General features: G+C 44.6%; 1 protein-coding gene across 4 annotated transcripts in view; it reads right to left on the bottom strand.

Annotated features, from left to right (window-relative positions):
- Positions 1–25,414, bottom strand: part of PTPRK (protein tyrosine phosphatase receptor type K) — a 419,912-nt gene that overhangs the window by 191,268 nt on the left and 203,230 nt on the right. For all 4 annotated transcript variants that reach the window (XM_063310171.1, XM_063310189.1, XM_063310180.1 and 1 more), the window contains exon 5: positions 24,388–24,503. In XM_063310171.1, coding sequence (XP_063166241.1) covers positions 24,388–24,503 — 116 coding nt within the window. The remainder of the gene's footprint in view (positions 1–24,387; positions 24,504–25,414) is intronic.

The following is a 25,414-nucleotide window of genomic DNA, read 5'->3' as shown; positions in this document are numbered from 1 at the left end:
AATTAAAACTAAAATATATACAAACCCCAAGCAGAGAGAGTATGAGTACATCTACCTCAATAGTGGAGCCATGCAGACAAGTCTCCAGTTCCCCGGGACCCCCCAGGCCTGGTGGCATAACCAGGTCTTGAGGGACTTCCGAAAGATTGAAAGGGATGGAACTGACCTAATGTTGGGGGGGAAAAGTTCCATAAGGTGGGTGCCATGACAGAGAAGGCCTGCCACCTGGGACTCACCAAATATAGGTGAATAAAACCAATTATTCATGTTCTTTGAAAATATTTTCTTCATCTATCCAATAATATGAGAAAGAAAATTAATTTCGTTATTTCTCAGAACTGAGTTATTTAGAAGAGCTTTTGATTGTAACTGCTGTCTTCTATTTATGTACTGTATTGGTTTCTGTTTATTTATATTACTTTGTCTAATTGTTTTAATGCATTTTTATATGTATTTTTCAAGTTTTATTTTTATGCTATTAATATTATACCAACAAAGAAAGTCTGCACCTCTGTGGGGAAATGCAGTTTTAAGTATATACACATTGTTCAACAAGAACACAAACTCACTTGCACTTGTGCTGATAATTATTACTAAGGATACCTTGCTTTTTTATTTTTGTATTTGTATTTGCTATGCTGCTTATTTATTTTCCCATTTCTCAATTTCTGGTATAATACCTTCAGAAACTCCTTTTTCTAAGCATCTTGGGTGCAGTCACCTGTTCGGTTAAATTCCACTGTAATCAATACTATTTAAACAGTTGCTATGCAGCACTGCATCCTTTTTCAACCACTTATATTTTCCTATTGCTTAGTCTAACAGAATGGATGTACATCATACAGTAGCTGCAAATGAAACCAAAAAACAAAACAATTTTGTCACTTTACCACATGGGTGTTCTTAAACCAATCAAGATATCTTTTAAAACAGACCAATCTATTTCATTCTTTGTCATAATGAAAGGAAAATATTAGATGCATAGTTTTTCAATTACATAGCCTCAAAGGGCCAAAATATTTAAGCCATCAGTCATAAACATAGAGGTTCAGGAAAAGCCCTCGTGAGCACAATGAGAGTTATTAATGAATGAACTTGCTTAAGTTCCAAGAGTTTTCTCTTCAACAGGGAAGTCAAAAAACACATCTGTTCCAGGCCCTAACTAAAAGCAAATTTTAGTCAGTGGTATTCTTTGGGTCCTTGAGAAAGAAAAAGAGTGAGAGTCCATAACCATGCAGTGGGTAAAGAGCAGTAAGAGGGGAAGAAACAAAGGTAGAAGGAGTAGTGGAAAAGCTCTACAGAATTGCAGTGAATTGTTTTCTCCAAGTATGTGACCGTTACCATTCAATCTGAATGGGCACGCAAGGGAGATTTTCCAAAGACAAGAATCGCTGATTAGATACATGATCTTTATTTATTTATTTAATTAAATCCATGCGTTTATTTATAAACTTATAAATTTAAATTTATACATTTATTCAATTCAATTTATTTATTAAATTTATAATTATGAAGGTGTCCTGACTATCTGCTTTCATCACCCAGTCCTCTCTCCTTTGATATGTAATTGCCTTGGTTCTCACACCTCAGTTGAATTTTTAGGGAAGGCATTGAGGTGTTCAGAAAGTATAGGTAGCCAAGGAAGCTGCAATGTGATGGAGGGATTTGAAACAAAAAGAAAATAAGAAAAGTTTTGGGAAACTGGAAGACATTTCAACATAGTTTTAACATAAATTATCAAAAGGTAGTAAGGTGGAAACAAACGGCGGTATAGAAAAGTTGTGCAAATTTATCTAAAAACAACCTCCATAAGATACAACTTTTTCCAGCATAAAATAGCAAAGCTTGCTGATTTTTCCTCCATGTTCATCATTTTAAAGAAAGAAAATACTTCTTCTCATTTTCAACTAAAGTCCCTACAAAATCTGAAATTCTGGTCTCAGTAGCTACTCAGTAGCTCACCTTTTGGGGTGGGGATAGACAAAAGAAAGGTGAGGGAAAGACTAAGATCCATGCAGGGTCATTTACTCAGTGAACAAATGATTAATTTGTTAATGATTAATTAATCATTAATTAATGATTTTCCAGTATGACTGAACCAAGTCAAACTGAATTAACGTTAGTTTCTCAATCAGTCATAATGACCTTTGTGTATGGTGACCAGCTCATCTATCCTATTGGACTTTATATTTCTTTGAAAAAGAGTTTTATTATGCTACAATTACAATCGTAAGAATCACCCAAATTATAAAGACTATAAAGACTCAACAGACTTGTACAGTGAAATGGTGAAACAGACCAGAAGCATGACAAGAGCCTCTAGTTATGATGAGACTATTTTGTAAGGACAAGAAAACTATTTGGGGGCCCATGATCAGAGCAGCTTGGCCAAAGAACAGTGGGGTGATACTTTCACTGCCAGAGATGTAACAGAAAGAGACGTCTGCTGAAGAATGATGTAACGCTGGACATGCTGTAAGCACCAGTTAATTTGCAGAACTGAGTCTGGAGGGAACTGCATCTGCAGCAGCCCCCTGAATCGTATGTCGCCATGGCTGCCCGGTAACAATGAGACAGAACAGGAGGAGACATAAATTGCTACCAGGCCCTGGAAATAAAAGAAAAAGAAAAACCAGGGACAGCTTTACAAAACAATTTTATAGCAGGGAGGGAAAATTAAGGAATGTAAAGCAAGACTTTTTAAAAACTATCTTGCACCACAGCAGGAATCTAGTAGGGATTTACTAGAGCAGGAGGTAGTTTAGGCCTAAGCCAAGTGCTTTACCTACCAAAGTCTTTGTGCACATTAATTAGATGAATTAGGTGAGACTCTGGAAACTGTAGGGCAGGACAGAGGGTTGAGGTGGTGACGGGTCAGGGATGTTATGATGGGAGCTGGAGGGTGGGCCACCTATGCCCCCGGTGTTTATTACCAGTGGTGTGTTCTGGCCCTCCATGCTCAAACCCAGACCCTGGTCAGCAGACCCATGGAGGCCCTGGGCTTCGGCTGCTGTTCTGCAATGCCAGGTCCATTAACAACAAGGCCCCCCTCATTGGTGACTTGATCATGGAGGAGGGGGCAGACCTGGCGTGCATTACTGAAACCTGGCTGGGCATGGAAGGAGGTGTTCCTCTTTTGGAGATGTGTCTGGCTGGGTTTCAGGTATGGCACCAGCCGAGACCTCAGGGCAGGGGAGGAGGGGTGGCTGTTGTCATCCAGTAATCCCTTGTGGCTTTCAGGGGCCATGCTCCACAAGTGACTGGGTGTGAGACCCTGTTTTTCAAGTTGGGTTCTTGGGAACAGTTGGGGGTGTTGCTAGTGTACCAGCCTCCCTGCTGCACAGCAGCCTCCCTGCCTGGGCTGCTGGAGGCCATCTCGGGGTTGGTGGTGGAGTTCCCCAGGCTTATGGTTCTGGGGGACTTCAACCTGCCATCCCTGGGGCGGGCCTCGGAGGCAGCTCAGGAGTTCATGACCACCGTGGCGGCCAAGGACCTGATTCAGACTATCCAAGACCCAACTCAGGACAATGGCCTCACCCCGGACTTAGTTTTCTTGTCGGAGCAATGGCAGTGTGATCTGAGGGGAGAAGTACATCTCTCTCCTTTGTCATGGTCAGATCACGCCTTGGTGAGCCTGAGATTCTCTTATGCCGCTCCCCTCGACAGGGAGGCAGGACCTATTCGATTGGTCTGCCCCTGGTGACTAATGGAACAATGGGGTTTCAGAGGGAGCTGGTAGTTATACCCGAGGATCTGCTGCACGGTCCAGCGAAGGCCCTGGCGGCGGCCTGGAATAGGGAAGCAGCTAAGGCCTTGGACAAGATCGCGCCTGTGCGGCCTCTCTCATCCCATCGAACCTGATACTCCCCGTGGTTTATGGAGGAGCTGAGGGTTCTGAAGAGGATTAAGAGACGCCTAGAGCGCCGCCGGAGGAAGACAAAGACCAAACCTGACCGAACACAAGCTATAGCCGCTATTAAGGCCTTCCTTGTGGCAGTAAGAGCGGTGAAACGTCAGTATTTTTCCGCTCTTATTGCATCCACAGAATGCCACTCAGGAGCCCTGTTTAAGATTACCCGTTCCCTTCTGGGGAAAGGGGATCCAGAGATCCGTCTACAGGAGCTGAGGAGTTTTCTGGGCATCTGCAGGATAAAATTGCTCAGATCCGTTTCAAGTTGGACTCTGAGCGTGAGGCAGTGTCTGGGGAGATGCCCAGGGGATGTTCTTACCCTGTTATCTGGGAATGGTTTGAGCCTGTTGAGCCCGAGGAAGTGGACAGGATCCTCTGGACTGTAAACGCCACCACTTGTCATCTAGACCCATGCCCCTCTTGGCTGGTGAAAGCAGCCCAGGAGGGAATGTGTGGTTGGGTCCAAGTGATGGTAAATACTTCCTTGAGAGAGGGGGTATTCCTGGCAGCCTTCAAAGAGGCACTAGTGTGCCTCTTCCTCAAGGAACTATTGCTGGACCCTAGCATATTAGACAACTTTCGCCCAGTCTCCCACCTCCCCTTTTGGGAGAAAGTGGTTGAGAAAGTGGTGGCGCTGCAGCTCCAGAGTATCCTGGAGGAAATGGATTATCTAGACCCCTTTCAGCCAGGTTTCAGGCCCGGTTATGGGATGGAAACGGCATTGGTCGCACTTATGGATGATCTCTGGCGGGAGCGGGATGGAGGGAGTGCATCTTGGACTCATGACTCCTGCTCGAAGAGCAGTTGGCAGTCATGGCCAGGAGGGCCTTTGCACAACCTTGGGTTGTGCGCCAGTTACGCCCTTTCCTGGACCGAGAGGCCCTTTGAACAGTCACTCATGCCCTGGTCATCTCCCATATAGACTACTGTAATGCACTCTACATGGGGCTACCCTTGAGGAGTATCCAGAAGCTTCAGCTGGTTCAGAATGCAGCCGCGTGGACAATCTTGGGCGTTCCAAGATTTGCACACGTAACACCTTTGTTGCTTGAGCTGCACTGGGTCCCAGTTTGCTTTCGGGTCCAATCCTAGGTGTTGGTTATTACCTTTAAAGCCCTACACGGCATGGGACCAGGATATCTGAGGGACCGTCTCATCCCTATTATATCGACCCGCCATACCCGGTCATGCAGAGAAGGCATGTTATGGACCCCATCTATAAAATAATTTCATCTAGTGGGGTTTTGGAAGCATGCCTCATCTGCTGTAGATCCTGCCCTTTGGAACATCCTCCACCCAGAGGTCAGACAGGCCCCTTCACTCCTGGACTTCCGAAAAAGATTAAAGACCTGGTTTTGTCAGCAGGCTTGGAATGGGAGGGGGAATAGTTATACCTGGGGATGGCTAGTGCCCTAAGTGATTTTGAGGGGCCTGTTACACTCACAGACTGATTAAAATCTTTTGCCACTTAGATCTTATTATATCTTTATTTTTTTGTATTGTTGTATGAAATGGTTTTAAATTTTAACTTCATTTTATTGTAAACTGCCCAGAGTCCCGCATGAGGTGGAGATGGGCGGTGAATAAATTTATAAATAAATAAAATGAAAGATAGACTTGATCTAGACTTGATCTAAAGAGCAAGTCTTACTGCCTTTCCTCTTTCCAGAACAAGGCAGGTCAGGTTTCGTGGCTTGAAGCACCGGGCGCTGTAGGTGGCCTCTCAAAGCCAGGGGTGTGATCCTTAGAACCCATCCAGAAATTGCCACTGAATTGTAATGTTGAATAGGACTTAAGGGGAAAGTAATTAAAAACACAGGAAGCAATAAAGACATCTATGCTGAATTGAATGTAAGTGTAAGTTAAGTTGAATCAAATACAGTTTCTCTCTGAACACCACCCACTGCTTTGTCTTAGCTCTGTTACTTTTTTGACTTGGTCCAGAGCTGACATTCAGAAGTCATCTAAACAAAGTTATGTTCTGCTGACTTATGAGTCCAAACAGGAGGTGGGAAAGTATTGAAGCTAGAAGGGAACAACCAGGTTGGGCAGAGATTTTCCTCTGCATTTATATTTTTCTTTTTAACTCGACTTCTGCAAGATGGAGTCCCTCTCATCACATGGCAAGAAAACCGTATTTTCTAGCCTTACACAGAAAAGTCTGTTGGAGACTTCCTACTCAAGCTCAGAGGAAGCACTTACTAATTTGCTGGCTACAGGGGTCACTTTTCAGATTGATTAGGATTCAGGAAACAGTTCTGTAAATAAGACAGCCGAAGACTCATCCATTATTGGTCAAAAGACCCACCTCCTTGTCAAATTACAGTCAAGCCATTAGAAAGAAATTATGAATGGTTCTGTCCTAATGGCTTAGGAGATAAATCATATCTAATGGGAAATACTTGGATTATGAAATGCTAATAACCCTATACCTTTTACTTCAATCAGTCTTGTTAAAATTCTGTGTGGTTCATGCCTGGGAAGAGGATTAGTTTTATTTTGAGAACTGCCCTCCTAGGGCTAAAACTGATTTTCAGACCATTTCCCCTTCAGTTTTGGATGTGACTAAATCCATCTCTGCTTTCAGGATGGTCAACAACATTTCAGCCCAATTTAAAAGAAATTGGTTCCAAATCTCCATCCACTTAAATTAAATTGCAATAAGTTACTTTGTGTTTAAAAGAAATATATCTAATCTGCCATGTATTACATACAAAAGAACCATGTAAACAAGTAAACCAATCACATTTACAATGGGAAGTGTTCCACTGGACATACAAATTCTTTCCAAGAAGGAAGGATACAACTTTGGGTTTAAAAATGCTAATATAAAGCAACCACATCTTTGTTTGATTTCTGAATCAACAGAAGACCATAGGCAGAAGACCACAGGCACAAGATGGGATGTGCAGTTGTGACAAATGGAATTCTGCATTTCAAGTTTACGTTGTGGGGCAGACTGTAAGACACTGTTAGTTAACAATTTCAAGAGCTTCTGTATTCATATAATTAATATCTTTAAACTGATTTCATGAGAATGATAAATATTTATTAAGAAATATAAGCTTTTTGAATAAGATCTCCTGAAAACCAAGATCCACCAAAGTGTAAGCAGAATCAACCTCAGGCTAGCCAAATAACTAGTTCACGCTCGGTTTTTTTTAATCATAGGACCAAGCAAAGAAGGAAAAAATCAGAAATTGTTAATTACTTTGAAGCGATCTAATAAATATAAAACATAGGATTAACCAAGTGTTCATAGTCAACAACTTAATTGCTAAGAGTAATTCAATGAAGCAAACTATAAATAGCAGTTAACCTGTGATTTAGCAACATCACCTTTTTGGCAGCCACATGAAAAGAAATTTTTCACAGACAACTTGTTAAAGTATGGTCAGGTGCTGGAGAGTGATTGGAAATTCAAACTGACCAATCCAGAGTGTCCAACTACATCATAATCGTTTAGGTAGACATAATAATTACATTATATTAAAGGTCCCTATTTAACAGGGGTGTATATTGCTTCAGATTTTCCTACATAAAGGAAAGTGCTTTGGTTACATCTTTTGGGGCAATAGAGATTAAGCTCACTCACTCTTTTATTTAGTTGAACACTACTTTTTAAGTCACCTTTTTTGTAAACTAAAGATACCCAGATCCTTTAACCATTCTTCGCAGGGCTTGATTTCCAGATTCCCCACCACCATGGTAGCCCTCTTCTGAACTTGCTCTAATTCATGATTGTCCTTTTTAAATTATGGCTCCAAAACTGGATGCAAGACTCCAGACGAGGATCTTACCAGAACATAGAAGAGTAGAGCAATTAAGTGATCTAGCTGTAATATCAACTAATTTTACTATTTTATGAATGAGAATATTATGAAGCACTCTGAAAGTTTTGCTATGGTCTAGATACCTAAAGAGGAAATATTAAATCATTTTCCCTATAAAATATTCACCTATTTTAGCACTCCCTGATGGAAGTCTGGGATAAGCACAAAACAAACAAACAAACAAAGTCTTCTGGGTCTGTAGAAACCATTAACAAACTTGAGAGATCTGGCTGTCAGAGAAGCCATGTTGATTTGCAACAAGATGCTATTAGGACATTAGGACCATGCAAAATATTTGAAAGGGATGCTGGTGTGGGTAAAGCATCTCTACTCGAATTGCAAAAGCAACTGCATCCTTCAGAAGGCTCACATGGCCAATTTGCATCCTATCCCTCACTGTCAGGTCTTTTGTACACATGTACGAGAAAGGTTGTTTATCCTCTTCAGTTTCTATCTCAAGAAAATAGTTCTTTTCAAGCCATCCCCTTTTAAAATCTAACAAACACAGCTGATTCCACACTACCTAAACTTAGATTCCTTAATAAAAAGATTCATCAAATGAATAGGGGAGCCCCATAATTTTTTTCTAGGACATGCAAAATCTGACATTATATAATTATTTGCTTACTATAATCACATAAATTGCTGTGTTCACATATAATCCTAAAACATTTTTAACCATACGTATGACCCTACAGTAGTTGATTCATATGCATTGCTAAGCATCATATGCTTAGCATTATATGTGAATCAGGCCATAGTCACTTAGCACATTCATACCATTACATATCTACAGTCCTTATTCAGCCATATTCCATAAACAAACTGGAGGCATGCATTATTGTCATTACCCAGAAATATCTATTTTATAAGCTACAAATGCTGTGGTTGGCAGCATCCCCCATAATTCTAATGATGTGCAGAAGAAAAATTGATGACATCTAACTGCAGTAAAGCCAAATACATTAACAAGCCCTGAGTTGCATTTGCAGCAAGCTGTTCTGATATTTTCCACTCTATTTTCTATCCTCCAATTACTACTTCTAGGCAACGGCTTTAATTATCTGAAACTCCACCAGGAATGATATTTTCCTCAGGCTGGGAAAGGAAAAGCATCATGCTGCATTAATGCTGATGAGTGTCTCCAAGGGTGAAAGCATGGCACCCTCTTCCAGGTTTGGCCTGCCAACTGAGAAGGCATTTAGCCAGCATCTAAAGCCACTGCAGACAAATTGGCCTACATAGATCTTTTGCTTTTATTTCAATCTGCACAGGATTACCAGTCAGGCTTTAATTTTTGTTTTTAAAGTGAAGGTGACTGTCTTAATTTTGGACATACCAAAATCAATGGCAGCACCTTGGCCTTCATGGCAGAATGCAAACAGAACTGCAAAAGAAAGCCAAGCTTCTCTGCCCAAGCCAAATGACATGTGGATGCCAAGACGCAACAGTGATGGATAGACTCATTAGTGATTCAGTTATGAACTACTAAACTGGGAGCCAAGGCATATGGTTTAGCAGATGCTCCAAGCACAAGGCTTTATGGATGGGGCAGTCTAGGTGTTACCTTATTCTGGGCATCTAAGTGAGATCTAAAACCTTGTGGGACAGTTTATGCTATTCATTGTTATTCCAAGACTAGAAAGTAAATGGAGACAGCTTGGTTCTGAAATAAAAAGGGGAAAAATGGCTCTGATACTCACATTGAACTAACAAAAACTCAGCTAAACTGCATAACTAAGAATCCTGATTCTTTGGCCTTTCTATTGGATTTTAGATTTTAAATTACCTCATTTTGTTCCAGAAGTGATCCAATCTATTTGAAATTTGCTAAACCATCTGGTTCCATCCATTAATTCATATTCTTTCCCTCTACACTCTCCATGCACCTATGTCCACATGAATAAACCGCAGGATAAAGCAAACTTCTGGATTATTCACTGACAGCCTTCTTTTAGTGCATTGTTCTACCACTGCATAATCTTTAGGCAACATCTATATCTATAAGCATAAGTAAAATAAAAATGCAAATCCTGAAGGAAAGGAAAACTACAAGAATCCATGCATGTTCCAATTCTGGAATGCATTTTAGAATTCAAGAAAAGTGTTACAGAGAGTGAAAAGAACTCACAAAACCATAGCAGGGATGGGGAATCTGTGCTCCTCTGGTTGTTGTTAGAGTTCAGTTTACATCAATCCCAGCCAGCTTGCCCAATAATCAGGTGCCAAGTTGTATTCCAACAATATCTGGCAGATCATGGATTGGCTAGTCTTGCTCTAAAGCAGAAGTACTCAAACTCAGGACAGCTGTGACACCCACTCCCATGATCAATGAATTTGTATGACTCCCCCATGAATAAAACTCCTGCTTTGTAATAGTGTGACAGGTACTAGCTTAACACTGAATGTGTTCTTTATCCCATTCTTTATTCCCTTTATTTTGCATGTGGAAAGTCTGCCATTAGAACTCCATTTTGCTGCCCACCTATCCAGGCAGAGCAGGACTGAGGTCTCCCATGGCTCTGAGAGTACACCATGGAGTTCTTGCCTGCTTTTTTTCCCCCAAGAAGCAGGTCCATATGTGCATTGCCTTCTTGATTAAGATTGTGTGCACCCAGGTGGGGGATTGAATTCAAGAAGAACAGAATTGAAAGGGAATCGCTGGCAGCCTATAAAGAGTGTGGGAGAAGCAGAAAGCCTTGGGCCCCATCTGGCTTCTCTGTCAATAAAAGAAAGCTTTTGTGGTTACAGAAATGCCTCCTTCCCACTCCACCTCCTGACCATGGAAACCATTTCCTTCACACCCAATTCTCTCTGGCTTATTTACGATTCTTATCTGGCTTATGCTCAGCTTCTCCATTAAAAGGATCTGAAGGACCACAAGGCTGGGGAAGAGTCATGCCCACCCCTCAGAAGTATCCTGCAGTGGTTGTGGGATCACTAGAGCAAGAACTTGTCTTCGGCAAGGCAGCTTTTGAATGGCCATAAAGGCTATGTTTATACAACACTTAAATGTATTACTCGAAACCCATTTTCTGGAGTTGCACAATATACTGAAGTATAAACTAACTGAATGGATAGATAAACAGGCTGGATTCATTCATTTCATGCATGTGAAGCCACAATATTTTCCCCTGACATGCACATTGAGCTGCTAGATCTTGAATTGACCTGGTTACACATGTTGGGTGATACCAGCCAATGGACACAAGGAATCTTGTTGAAGTCTACTCAGTTCCCTTTGGGAGAGAGCCCAGAAGCCAACCTGGCCCAGGGACTCTAGTGCAGCGCCAAGAGCTTGCAATCTTTTCCAGCTGATCCCCAAATGCCTTCTCACTTCAGGCCCTATCCAGCCTGATGTACAGGCTGTGCTTGCACCCCAGCAGAGACAGCATGGAAACAGAACCCAGGAAAACATTGCTGTCTACGGGACCACATGTTAGAAGCAGGTAGAAAAGTGCCCCAGGGCCTTGTCCACAGTTCAAAAGGGGGAAGAAATGCTTATCACGACCGCCTACCTTCTTAGAGAACAATGAGGATGTGGTCTTACCTCAGCTGACTTCCTTTGACAAGGAAGTTTATGTTAAGGACATCCCCCTGACCCTTTCTTAATTAGTAGTTCCACAGGATGTAAACAAATCATTCTTCCCATTGGTAAGGAACTCCTTCATGCCTCAATCTCACTGCTTTCCTGGAAGGCGCTTCAGGATAGGCACTGACCACTGGGAGAAGATGAAATTCATGCAGAACAAGTAGATAACCAGGCAGACCTGGGCTGAGCAGAGCAGCAAGCAAAGAAGTCAAGTAGGATACAGCCCAGAAGGACATGTTAAGAGCAAGACTGCCCAGGGCTAGCAGCAGCAACATAGGGTGAGGTCAGAAGTTTATAGCAGGATGGAGGATTCAGGGCAAAAAGACTGCAAAAGTTGATGTTGCAGAAGAGCATGCTAGTGCCACCAGACATCTTGCTAGTCTGTTACTTTCCTCTAGCCTTTGAGAGCTAACTACATTTGAGAAAGAGAAAGTTCAGTGGTGTGTCTGTCCACTTGCCAAAGCAAGGTGAGATTTGTAACTTGTCACTCAAATTTGTGATCCCCCACAAAGAGCTGGATCACTGTCAGAATCTCAGTTTGCCTGGAGAAGCTGTACCCGTGACCCAATATTCACTGCCCTAGAAGAACACATGGAAGAAAGCAGTTCATTCATAGAATTCACACATATTTGAAACTCAAACTGAGAAATGGTCAAATGAATCAACATTTGCTATACAAAACAACGCCAAAAAGGCTGAAATAGTGAGACTGATCTACTTACAGCTGCACAACCAAATCTGAAAATTATGTACTTTTTTCAATGAAGGATGTTGAATGACTTGAAATAAGGCAATATTCTCCAGCAAGAAAGCTATACTGTAATCCTAGGCAATTATTCTTTGGAGTAACAAATATATGGTTGCCTTCTTCCAGCAGTTTCGTGCTTAAAAGCTTTGGGAAACAGGGTGGAACAAGCGAAAAGGGCAAGGGACCAAAGAGTGTTTCTTAGCACCATCTTCTCAGAAAAATATCCTAGGTAGGACATCAACAGTTGGAATTCAGGGCACGCAAGCTCCATTCTGGCAAGATGAGCTGGTAGTACTGTATATCAGAGTTGGTAGTATTATGAATCATAAAAAGTATCAGGAAAACCTACCACTGTCGTATTCCCCAAACCAATCCCAACAGAAACAACTGTCTCACTTTACAGTTAAGCAGGAACAGGCATGTGGATAAAATCCTTTCTCTTCTCTTCTCTCCTCTCCTCTCTCATAATTAAGACATTACTTGTCAACTCTGTCCTTAGAAGTGTGTTCTCAGCAACTGCTGCACAACTTTTGTACTTCTCTCACTTAAGGATTTTAATCCATTAGAAAGATTAAATTTTTGAATAAAATGAACATGCCAATTCTCAAGCAACAAATACCCAATTCTAATATTGCTATCTAACTTATTAGTGACTGGAAAGCCCTTATGGACTTTTTGCTGAAAAAAGAGAAAAATGAAGTTGTAATTTATGGGTTGGAAGATTAGAAAGGGTAGTTTGTGGAAAGAAGGAGACTATGATGTAGCCTTAGAGAGAGAGGGTAAAATATAAATGTATCTATAACTGCTGTCAAGAAGATCGGAAGCCGCTTCTTTAGAATCATTTTGTCAGGCTCTGCCTGCTATCCAGTAAAAACGCAGACGCTAGTGTAGGCTTAGGTTCTGGTTTTATTTGAGTAATAGTATGCGTGCCCTTTAAGAAAGCTGAGAGTGAGTGGAGTGCGCCGGAACGGGATTTAAATAGCCCGCGCCGGTCAGCGCTCCACCCCTTCTTACTCTGGGTGTGCCCCCGAGCCCCGTCGGTTCCATCTTCAGTAGGTGAGGGGTCGTGGAGCCCCTCCTGTGCTCCGGGCATTTCCTTGATTGCTTCCCTGGCTGGTGATGGTTCATTGCCGGGCGATCAGGTTCGTAATCTCTTTGACAGCTCGGGCGCGCCTTGTGGTCTGGTCTTGTCAATTGCTTTCTTTGCAACATTGTATCTTTCTCTTCCGTGCCTCTGGCTAGAGTTGATACTTTTTGCCAGCACCTGTTGCTCTCTTTTGTTACCTAGTTGCCTTTTCCCTTAATCCGCCTGGGACCCATTTCCCTGCATTGTCATGCGAGCCGTTGCGATGTCCCAAGCATCGCAACGGTGACCATGGCATACTGCCCCCCTGTCATGTTCCCGTTCCGGTGTTTATGGTTCCTCGTAACGTTTCACATGTCATATCTGCAGTTGCGTGCCTGCCTGGCCACGCTGGTAAATTTCCTTTGTGCTGACTTGTGATCTTCTGGAATGTATGTTTGGGTTATCTCTGCTGTTCAAGGTTACTTTCTCAGGCCGATTCTAACGGTTGCTAGCATCTGGGGGGGTGGTTGCTATGCTAGCCTGAGGGGAGGGTTCGCAACGGGAGCAAGGCTTTTTAAGTTTGTATTTGGCGTGCTTTTGCTCATTCTCAGCTTTCTTCGTACTTTGCATACTATTCATTCAATAAATTAGTTTTCTCTAGTAACTACTGATGAGACTCCTTTTATTGGAATAGGCAATCATTACACCCCCTTTGAGAAGGTTAAGCCGCAGGTTTGGAGGGATAGGCGGTATGGAAGGTGCGGATCAGGGGGCCTGGACGTCGTGGGCAGCGACCCACTCAGGGTGTGGAAAGTGTTTCCACTTTACTAGGTATTGGAGGGAGCCCCGCCGCTTGCGGGAGTCAAGTACCTCCTTCACTTCGAAATGTTGTTGCCCATCTATCATCACTGGGGGCGGGGGGCGTGCGTGGGTGCCACCGGGAGGGATCACTTGCCGGCTTGAGTAAGCTGCAGTGAAATACCGGGTGCAGTCTCTTTAAATTATGGGGCAGGTCCAAGCGCACCGTGACTGGGTTCACGATTTGTGTCACCTGGAATGGTCCAATAAACTTGGGGGCCAGCTTCTTTGATGGTTGTGGCGTTTTTATGAATCTGGTGGATAGATAGACCATGTCCCCCACCTGAAACGTTGGTTGCTGGTGCCGGTGTTTGTCCGCTTGCAATTTGTACACAGTTTGTGCCTCTTTAAGTGCATCCTTGATGACTGGCCAGGAATCTGCGAGTTTCTCACCCCAATCACAGGCGGCCACTGCTGGGGACGGAGGCTGAGGTAGTTCGGGGATGGGGACGAGCTCCTGACCCAACACCACCCCAAAGGGGTTTTTTCCTGTGCTTTGGTGTATCGCGTTGTTGTATGCGACCTCTGCAAATGGGAGGAGGTCCACCCAGTCGTCCTGGTGGTAGTTTATGTAGGAGCGGAGGAATAGCTCCAGTGTGGCATTAAGGATCTCTGTGGATCCATCCATCTGGGGATGCCAGGACGTTGACAGGGCTTGCTGGGTACCTATCAGTTTAAAAAAAGCCCGCCAAAACCTCAAGGTAAATTGTGTGCCCCTATCAGTCACCAAGCAGGAGGGGCAGCCATGTAGGCGGTACACGTGGACTAGGAACAGTTTCGCCAGCTGTTGGGCTAACGGGATCAAGGTGCAGGGGATGAAATGGGCTTGTTTTGAAAAGTAGTCTTTTACAACCCAAATGACCGTTTTCTTTTGGCTGGGCAGTAAGTCTACTATGAAGTCCATTGAGATTTTATCCCAAGGGCGGGAGGGTTCAGCCACGGGTTGCAGCAACCCCTGGGGTTTGCCAGCCGGTTGCTTGGCCATAGCGCACACTGGGCAGGACGCCACATATGTCTTGACATCCTTCCTTAGCGAGGGCCACCAAAACTGTCTCCGAGTTAGGTGTAGGGTTTTCAAAAACCCGAAGTGACCAGCCTGTTTGCTGTCATGCGATCTGTTGAGGATCGCCTGCCGTTGTGAGTCAGGTACATATAACCTTCCCTCCACCCATGCGAGGTCCTGTGCCATAGTGACCTTGTTGGGGTTGGCGAGGAGCCAGGGGTCAGATTTTAACACCGTTGTAAAATCTGCCTGTAACCCACCTGGCATTTGAGGTTGCCTGCGTCTAGGGGCGGGTTGCGCAGTAGTTGTTTGCGAGGGGGGGTAGGTTGTCCCCAAGCGCGTCCCCGGGTGACAGCTGCCATACCCAGTTGGGAATCGGAGAGCACCGTCCCTACGATGTCAGAGATAGGCTCCACATCCTGGGGCAGTCGGGAGAGTGCGTCTACTAGGAAATTCTTTTTTCCTGGTATGAACTTCAGCTGGAAGTTGAACCGGCTGAAGAACTGAGCCCAGCGTATCTGTTTGGGGCTGAGGCGCCGGGGTGTATGGAGCGCCTCGAGGTTGCGGTGGTCTGTCCAGACCTCAAACGGGCAAGTCGTCCCTTCCAAAAGGTGACGCCAAGCCTCCAGTGCTGCTTTAACCGCAAATGCTTCCTTTTCCCACACGTGCCAGCGCCTCTCTGCCTCTGAGAATTTCCTCGAGAGATAGGCACATGGCTTCAGGATTCCAGCGGCATCCTTTTGCAGCAGGATGGTGCCTATTGAGAAGTCAGAGGCGTCCACCTGCACCACAAAAGGCCGTTTGGGGTCTGGGTGAGCTAGAATTGGCTCCGCTGTGAACAGCGCTTTTAGCCTGTCAAACGCGGTTTGACAGGCAGGAGTCCAATTAAGTACAGCCCCTGGGTTTTTGACCTTGCGCGTCTCCCTGACGCCTTTGGTCTTGAGCAAATCAGTTAAGGGCAGGGCAATTTCCACGAACCCCCTCGCGAAGGACCTATAGAAGTTCGCGAACCCAAGGAAGCTTTGAAGCTGGTGCCTGGTGTGTGGGTGTTCCCAGCTCAAAACTGCCTAAACCTTTGCGGGGTCCATCTCTATGCCTTTGTCAGAGATTCTGTACCCTAAGTAGTCCAAGCGCGACTTGTGGAATTCGCACTTGGACAGCTTAGCGTAGAGTTTGGCTTTCTGGAGCTTGGTGAGAACTTGCCTCACTAACCTCTCATGTTCCCTCTGCGTCCTCGTGTAGATGAGGACATCATCCAGGTAAACCAGTACGCCCTTGAATAGATGTTCATGCAGTACCTTGTTGATGAGTTGCATGAAGACCCCCGGGGCCCCCGCAAGACCGAATGGCAGTACCTTGTATTGGAAGGAGCCCAAGGGGCAGTCGAACACCGTTTTCCACTCGTCCCCCTCCCTGATGCGGATTCTGTAATACGCCTCGTGGAGGTCAAGTTTGGAAAACACCCTTCCCTTTGACAAGTGTGCCAGCATGTCCTTTACGAGGGGTAGGGGGTATTTGTTGGATAGGGAAGCGGAATTTAATCTGCGGTAATCAGTGCATAGTCTCAGGGTGCCGTCCTTCTTTTCACAAAATAGGACGGGTGCTCCAACCGGCGAGTTCGCTGGTTCTATGAAGCCCCTGGAGAGGTTTTTGTCCAAGAATTCCCGCAACGCCGCTAATTCTCTCTTGGTCATGGGGTAGATCTTGGGCTTGGGTAATGGGATGTCTGGGAGCAGTTCAATTGTGCAGTCCGACTTGCTGTGGGGGGGTAATTGGTCCGCCTCCTCTTCTCCGAAGACATCTGCAAAGTCCACGTATTGTTCCGGCAGTCCTTCGGGGGGGGGGTCATGGGTTTGGTCGACGACCTCTGCCCTCCCCACCATCAGAGCAGATGGTTTGTCCGGTGTCGGTGCCTGGTAGCCCCTGTCTTTGAACTTGATGGAGCATGTCCTCCAATCTATGTGTGGGTTGTGGCGTGCTAGCCAGGGGATCCCCAGCACTACTATGGGTTTCCCCACCTGGGTTACCACAAAGTCTATGGATTCCTTGGGGGGGCCCATTGTCAGGGTGATCTTTCCGGTCCTCTGGGTGGCTGGTACACCCCCCCCCCCCCGCTGTAGAGCCGTTGAGTTGTTGGAATGCCAGCGGTTTAGGGAGGGGGGAGCAGGGCAGTTTTAATGCGGCGACAGTGTCTGGGTGGATCAGATTTCTGGAGCATCCAGAGTCCACCAGAGCCTCGACTGCGATGGCTCTAGGGCTGTATGAGAGTTCAATTGTCCCTGCCAGGATGGAGCAATCGTCACTCACCCTGGGGTTGTTGCGCCCTTTCTTCACCACCTGCCCAGCGGCGCTGCTTAGAGCAGGTGGGGGGCGTTTTCCGCCGGCTGTTCTTGGGCGTCGATCGCGTCCCCTGCGAGGTAGGCGTCCGCGTCCTCGTCCGGGGTTGCTAGCGCTCCTGTCAGACGTCTGGGGGGGTTGGATGGCTTGTGCAGCGTCTTTGGTGTTGGTCTAGGCGGGCGATCCGTTGTCCTGTTCTTGAAACAGTCCGCCGCTCGGTGGCCCATCTTCCCACACCTGGTACATTGCCCACGGGCAAGCCTCCGTTGTTGGTCTGCGTGCCAGGTTGGGCCCGACTGTCGGACTGGTCCTCTTGTGCTGGGAGGGACTTTGTCATCTGCGGTTGCGAGCAGGAACGTGCACTGAGCGTGCTCCGCTTTTCCAGCTAGGCAGATCCACCCGTGAAGGGAGGCTGGGTCGTCCCTGTAGAGTGCCCATTGTAGTACCTCCCGGTTGAGGCCACGCTTGAACATGTCGATCAGGGTGGCCTCAGAACATTCTGTGATTTTGCCTGCGAGGACCTTGAACTCGAGAAAATAGTCAGCCACTGTTTTTCTTCCCTGGTGAAGCGTTTGAAGTGTGCACTTGGCCCTTTCTTTCGCCAGGGGGTCCTCAAAGTAATGCTTCAGCTCGGCTAGGAAGTCGTGGAAATCGGCCAAGGCTGGGGCTCCGGACTCGGACATCTGCACGTACCAGTCCGCAGCCCTGCCTTGGAGCTTGGTGGCCACTGCTGAGATTTTGGCTGCTTCCATGCTGAAATAATGGCCTTATTGGGCCATGTAGTCCCTCGCATTCGTGAGAAAGAAGGACAGTTTCGTGGGGTCCCTGTCAAATTGTACGGGGAAGTCTTTGGCGAACCCCCCAATTTGCGGGACCCTTACCTGTGGGTGGTGAGGGATGGCTCCCACTGGCCTGGGGCCACAAAGCCCTGCGACAGAGTCTCGTGCTTGGCCCCTTCCACTCGGGATTGTTGGTGGGGTGGGTAGGGTGCCCCAATCCCCTCTTGCCCCCTGTGCCACCTCAGTCTTGGAGCGCTCTCCTACGATCGTTGCCAGGGACTGGAGCATGTGTTCCAGGTCTCGTACCTTGGCTTCCAGGGCCGTGACCTTGTCTGGCGTGCCCTGGTCTGCCGATATCGGGGACTGGAGCAGGTGTTCCAGGTCTCGTACCCTGGTTTCCAGGGCCGTGACCCTGTCTGGTGTGCCCTGGTCGTCCGATGTTGGTGCTGCCGGATGCTGTTCGGTCTGTAGTCTTGTGCCTTCCTGCTCGGGCATTTGGGGGTAGCGGAGCCTCCAGGTGGAGTAGGCTGTTCCCGACAAGGGTCCTGCTCCACCGGCCCATGTGAGGAGTTGTTGGTCCCTGATTTCGTCTTCCGTTGGGGCTCTCCTGTCTGGGTTGGAGCTCCAGGTCTGGAACTGGGGTGCGGTGTGGGCAGGGAGGGTGTCCATGTCCCATTTCGGGTGTGCCACCTCCAGCAGCTGTCGGGTCGCCTCTGCCTCTTGCAGGCCATCCTTCACGCCTCTGGTGCGAAGTGCTGGCTCCATTGCTATCCCCGGTTCCGTTTTCATCAGTTGAACTCTCCTGCGGAAAATTTTCGTCCGGTGGAGCTTGGCGACTTTGGTTTGGTGACTCTTTATGTCAGGCTCTGCCTGCTACCCAGTAAAAACACAGATGCTAGTGTAGGCTTAGATTCTGGTTTTATTTGAGTAATAGTATGTGTGCCCTTTAAGAAAGCTGAGAGTGAGTGGAGTGCGCCGGAACGGGATTTAAATAGCCCGCGCCGGTCAGCGCTCCACTCCTTCTTACTCTGGGTGCGCCCCCGAGCCCCGTCAGTTCCGTCTTCGGTAGGTGAGGGGTCGTGGAGCCCCTCCTGTGCTCCGGGCATTTCCTTGATTGCTTCCCTGGCCGGTGATGGTTCATTGCCGGGCGATCAGGTTCGTAATCTCTTTGACAGCTCGGGCGCGCCTCGTGGTCTGGTCTTGTCAACTGCTTTCTTTGCAACATTGTATCTTTCTCTTCCGTGCCTCCGGCTAGAGTTGATACTTTGTTGCCAGCACCTGTTGCTCTCTTTTGTTACCTAGTTGCCTTTTCCCTTAATCTGCCCGGGACCCATTTCCCTGCATTGTCATGCGAGCCGTTGCGATGTCCCAAGCATCGCAACGGTGATCATGACACATTTTTTCCCTCCCTCCCTCCCTCCCTCCCTCCCTCCCTCCCTCCCTCCCTCCCTCCTTCCTTCCTTCCTCTTTTCTAATTTTTTCTATATTTCTTTTTCACCTATTACTTTTGTTTAATTCAAAATTTGTATTGTTGAAAAATTTACCCAATAAAAATATTTAAAAAAATAAAATAAAATTGCTGTCTAACAATAGATTTGAACAAATACAAGACACACAATTTAGCATCCATGGAAAGTGGGGCTGATGAGAAATTTGAAATGAAAGATCAACAAGTACAGCTCTGCTTTACTTAAGTATGGGTGGTAAGTAGAGCCTTGCTCTTTGGGAAAAAGAACCAAATGCGTCAGAGGACTTAACACAGATAGTAGGTTCGAAATTTCATCATTCCATTCAATCCCAGGAGTTTCCATGGTCATGTCAGAAGATAATTATCACAAGTTGCAATATCAGATCACAGGTGAGCTTGTGAACTATTATATCCTATTGTTTGAACTGCCGAAATCTAGTTGGAAGGCAATATAATTCTCTCTAATCCTGTTGTCACTGTAAACTTATTCTCTATCAGATATTTCCAAATGAAACAGGAAGATTTTATTTTCTAACCAAAAACATCTACTTTTCACCTGCTTATGACTTTATGCTACCAGTAAAGAATTTTCATGAGTATTTCTTTTGCAATATTACACTTTTTTTACAGGACTGACAATTGATTGCATGTTAGATATAACATTTCTTCGGCTACAGTTGAAGTACTTATTCATCTGTGGTATGATATAATAGTGTTATGCCTTATTATTATGCTTCAGTCAGAAGAGGCTTCATCACATGTCAAACTAGATTCCACAACCATCCAGGAGAGGCAGCCAGCTTCAGACAATTTAGGTCTAAAGCCAAGGAATCTCCATTCTTTAGAAGATGCTGTTTCTGGTTTTGGTTTGTTTGTTCGTTTGTTTTACTCTGTTCAATTGTGTCCAATTCTCAGAGACTGCCTGGACAAGCCCCTGCAGTTGTCCTGGCAAGGTTTTTGGAAGTGGTTTGCCATTGCCTCCTTCCTAGGGCTGAGAGAGTGTGACTGGGCCAAGGTCACCCAGCTGGCTTTGTGCCTAAGGTGGGACTAGAACTCACAGTCTCCTAGTTTCTAGCCTGATGCCTTAACCACTACACCAAACTAGCTTTCTGAGACAGTCCCCATAAAACTGAGGGGCCCATACAAACTTCAGAGGCTGAAAAAAAAGAAGCACTACCCAATTCCAGAGAGGTCTAGAAATGTTTTGTATTAAGAGAGAAGTGCTCAGATGAGGAACAAATCTCCTCAGTTACGTTATTTATTTCAATTTCAATCCTGCCTTTCTGCCTTCTGAGCTACCAAGAACATAATTTAAAATCACTATAAAACTCACAAAGAAAATTCCTTGCTGAAGAGGACAGAGGGACCTCTTGCTTTCTTTCCTATAAACAGAAAGAGGGAAGACCTTCTTTCCCTCCAAGGAAGATCATTCCAGAGAAGTGAAGGGCTCAACAGAAGAAACACTTTAGTATACGTTCTTCCCAGATTGGTTGGGTTGAAGCCTTGTAGGCTCTGACTTAAAGAAAAAATTGGTTTCCAGCAAATAATATCGGATAAATTCAGGCAAACCTTCAGTTTCAACTCTAGCTAGTATCATTAATCCCTGCTGCCTGGATTTCAGATTGAATATGATGGACCAATGTTCACGCCTGTTACTTTGCCGGTACTCTTGTGGACCTGGCTTGTTCTGGTGACTTTCACAGTCCTGTCAGTTGGCCTGGTTTGCCCCAGAAAAATCCCCAGCTGGTAAATTAGTCCAGGATAGCTGACAGCACTGGACACAAACTGTAGCAGGAGACAGTAAGCAACAGTGATGCCCTACATCTGCTGTATCTAATTGGGGATGTTACTGCTCAACACTCTGGAGTTGGGTCTAAAGCACAGAAGGAGAGAGTGGCCAGTAAGATATAGTAGTACCAGCCATGAAAATTGGTTGGAAGACCTACTTCTGAAGGCAAGGAAGAGTTCTCAAATACAGAAGAGAATTTGAAACACTATTTATTACTTTAATTTAGGGATCCTTTGATTTAGAACATGCATTTTATTTTGAAATACTGCTAATTACTAGGGCTTTCCTGATATACATTGTCTTAGCCCTGCCCTTTTTCTGAATGTGGCAACTGGCAAGTATACATGTATGCGTGAACACACACATGTAGACACATATACACATATCCCCCCCTCAACACAGAGAGTAGGTATTTGTAAAACATATGCTTCACTTGGACTGCACTGATTCAACCATTCTTCAAAGTAAATCTTCCAGAATAGGAAGTGATGCCTAGTGTTCCATCTTAAAACTGCTTCTTTTTGTGGAAAATTTATCTCCAGAAAGTGTTTGACCACCCTCAAAAATGGCTGGTATAAAATGGTTCAGGCAAATAATGGAATGTTTTGGTGATCTCCAGAATGTTCTGTTCCTGGAAGGATAATAGTATGTTTTGCATAACCCTATTAGGTACGCATACGCATACAGAATTCAGACTTCTTTAAGCTGGCGTAGGTGAAGCTAGGCATGGGACAAGATTTTCCTATGTGTTTTGTTAATTAATTACTTTTTCTTTGGGGTGCTCATCTTAAATTCAGGAACATCTTCTTTTGGATCAATGCAGAGGTTCATGCCAAGTATGTTACAAATGTAAAATTCAAAATAATTTAAATCCTCCTGAGCAATGGTGAATGGTTTACCCAATCCACATAAACCAGTATCAGATAGAGTTGTAACTATTTTTTCAAAGTTCCTTATGCTTGAAAAATATTCATTTCTGTACATAACAGTCTCACTAAACTGGTATGCAGAATGTTTCCAGACAGTAAAATAGTTAAGAGACATGGATGCAGATGCACAAGAAAAAGTCACCTTATCCTTTGCCTTGGAAAAGGAAGTACTGGTCCACCCAAAAGCAGTAATTGCTTAGTACTAATGATTTAAAAGAGATTTTCACTGAGTACAAGTGGCAGTTCTGGCAAGTCCTCATCATCTATGAAGATGCTCAACATTCAGTTAGGATTCACTTTCTTGATACATTCACCAGTAAACTGTATTTTAAAAAAAGGAGAAAGGTCCCCTGTGCAAACACCAAGTCATGTCTGACTGTTTGGGGGGACGCCGCTTTTGCGACGTTTTCTTGGAAGACTGTAGCGGGGTGGTTTGCCATTGCCTTCCCCAGTCGTCACCTTCCCCAGCAAGCTGGGGACTCCTTTTACTGACCCCGGAAGGGTGGAAGGCTGAGTGGACTTGAGCTGGCTACCCGAGAATCCAGCTTCCACTGGGATTGAACTCGGGTCGTGGGGAGAGTTTTCGGTTGCAATACTGCTGCCTACCACTCTGCGCCACACAAGGTTGTCCAAAACTGTATAAACTGATATAACTGTATCAAACTGTATAAAGGCCATTTAAATAATATCTGCTGATTTTGCTCTCAGCCTAAAATAGCCAATTAGTTCTTTCTCTTAGGCTGTGTTTTCTCCCATTGGTTTAATTCCCACACTTGTTCTAATATTTAAAAATCTAAACTGCATGTACAGCATATGTTTAAACTAAAGCTCAAGGCTGAGTTCTTTATGAAAGGATGAATTCAGTGAAGATATCACATGCATTGGAGTACCTATGAACAGTGCTGAAAATAGAATGCTGTAATTCCAATGAATGCAGCTTTGTTTTCACAGAAGTGTATAATGTTCAGGGACACTGACTATTCAGTACTTGAGCTGCTTATATGAATTGCTTACACTGCTCTGTGATATTTAAGATTTGGGTGGAATTGTTTCCAATTAACTTACCATTTTTAAACCAAGACAAGTTAAAGCAAGATTTGTTAAACAAGCCATAATGCTTAGTATGCACATAATATTAAGCCAAAATAAGTAAATTTATACATCCTGCTAAACCATACTGCTCAACAAACTACATTATGTCTTAGTGCAATACAGTAGCCTACCCAGTATGGTTAAGTTATCACGTTATAAATATGCACGGCTGACCTGCCCTCATTTATGTAGTGGTTAACGTGCTGGAACAAAAACTGGGAGACCATGAGTTCCAGCTTTCCCTTAGGCATGAAAGCTCATCTCACAATTTCACCTTGAAGTGTAAAGATGGGATATGACCCTATTAATAGTAACAATAAAAAATAAATAAATAGTAATAATAAATAATCATAATCATAATCATAAATGGCAGCTGAGGGGCCTCAGTGCACAGACATGTGCCTGCCAAATACCTTGCCCATTTTTCCCAAAAGTAGGCTGCTGCTTTCAGGTGTACCAGAGGATGCTATCCCACTGCCAGTTCTGAACATGTAACTGAACAGCCAACTTCACTGCCTTGCAGAACAGGGGAAGGTGCACCTTGATCTGCTCCTCAGGGAGCAAAATATTTGGAGCTGGCCCTGTGATAATACATTATCAGCTTGATTTTATTAAGGCCAGCCTACCAATAGTGCATTAACTCAGTATTTTCTACACAGAGTTTACCAGCTTGCAACTTAAAAGAATGAATCCCACAGATAAAGGAAGTTAGGGGGCAGAGAAGTTTTCTCCTGTCTTCCCCATCCCTCCCACCTGTCCCACCGAAGGGAACAATATTCCATGTGTACAAGCCAGACTGTGGAAGTGCCATTTAAACACTACTCGTGACAAGCTGGTGCTAACAAAATTGAAATAAATATAGTTAGATAATAAATAACAATGTTTTTCCTGCCAAACGTACTCTTCTGTCATATATAATTATTGAGGAACTGGACTCTGTTTTTATCAGAAGTATGCCCAACATGGGCCAGAATGAGCCTTACCTGCAGCCATAACTTGTTCTTCACTGCATCCCTCCCTGTAGCAATGCACTGAAATGTTGCATTCTGACCTGCATTGACCTCCACATCCCCCAGCCTCAAGAAATGAGGAGATTTATCTGCAGAGGTAGGGAAAGCAAAAGTTATCAAAGGGTGCTCATAATCACAAAAACTTTTTTGTTTCTCCCCCAAGATACACAACACTGAGTCTTTGAGGCAAAAGAATTTATACATGGAAGAAAAAAAATGTTTTAGCTCAAGGAGGACAAGAGCCAAACAGGATGCAAAACTCCAAAGAAATTGTAAGTCTTAAAGTGAATTTCAATAATACTCAGTGTGAAACCACTGCAACGTGAAACTACTGCATTAATAACACAAAGGTTCAGATTTAATTAGTTGTATGTAATGTTAGGTTGTGGAAATGTGGAGCCCCTGTCAGTAAATATCATCTGCATCCCAGACATAGCAACGTTTCACCCAATGACAAACCTTTTCATACTTTCTGCATTGCCTCAGGGAAAGCTCTGTGACAAACCCCTATGTATGAAAAAATAGGGTTGAAAAAGGCAGCAACAGCAGATGAGGTACAGTATATTATGTATTAAGGCAGTGTTTCTCAACCTCAGTAATTTTATGATGTGTGGACTTAAACTCCCAGAATTCCCCAGCCAGCTTCTGGGTATTGAGTTGCTGAGATTGAGAAACACTTTATTAAAGTAAAAACTCTCTCAAGTAGAGCCTGGCTTCTCATGACTACGTGGAGATGTCCACATAGTTTTCTTGGCAAGAATGCAGATGCAATTTGCTGCTGTCTTCTTCCAGGATTTGTTTGTGTTTTTTTGTTTTGTTTTGTTTTGATATCCCAATCTAGTCTATAGCCCTGGGATTTCATACACTACTCTTCTAAATTACCAAGGATTAGGGATAAGCAATACTGACAGTTATGCTTAGTTTAGTTTCCACAAACTCCAATTCACTTGCTATTATACTCTTCTATAACATGCACTAACAATAATGAATTTCTTCAAGT

Source organism: Candoia aspera, chromosome 1 (assembly GCF_035149785.1).
Source record: "Candoia aspera isolate rCanAsp1 chromosome 1, rCanAsp1.hap2, whole genome shotgun sequence".
In the NCBI taxonomy this organism is placed as follows: Eukaryota; Metazoa; Chordata; class Lepidosauria; order Squamata; family Boidae; genus Candoia; species Candoia aspera.
This window is presented reverse-complemented; position numbering and strand designations above follow the sequence as displayed.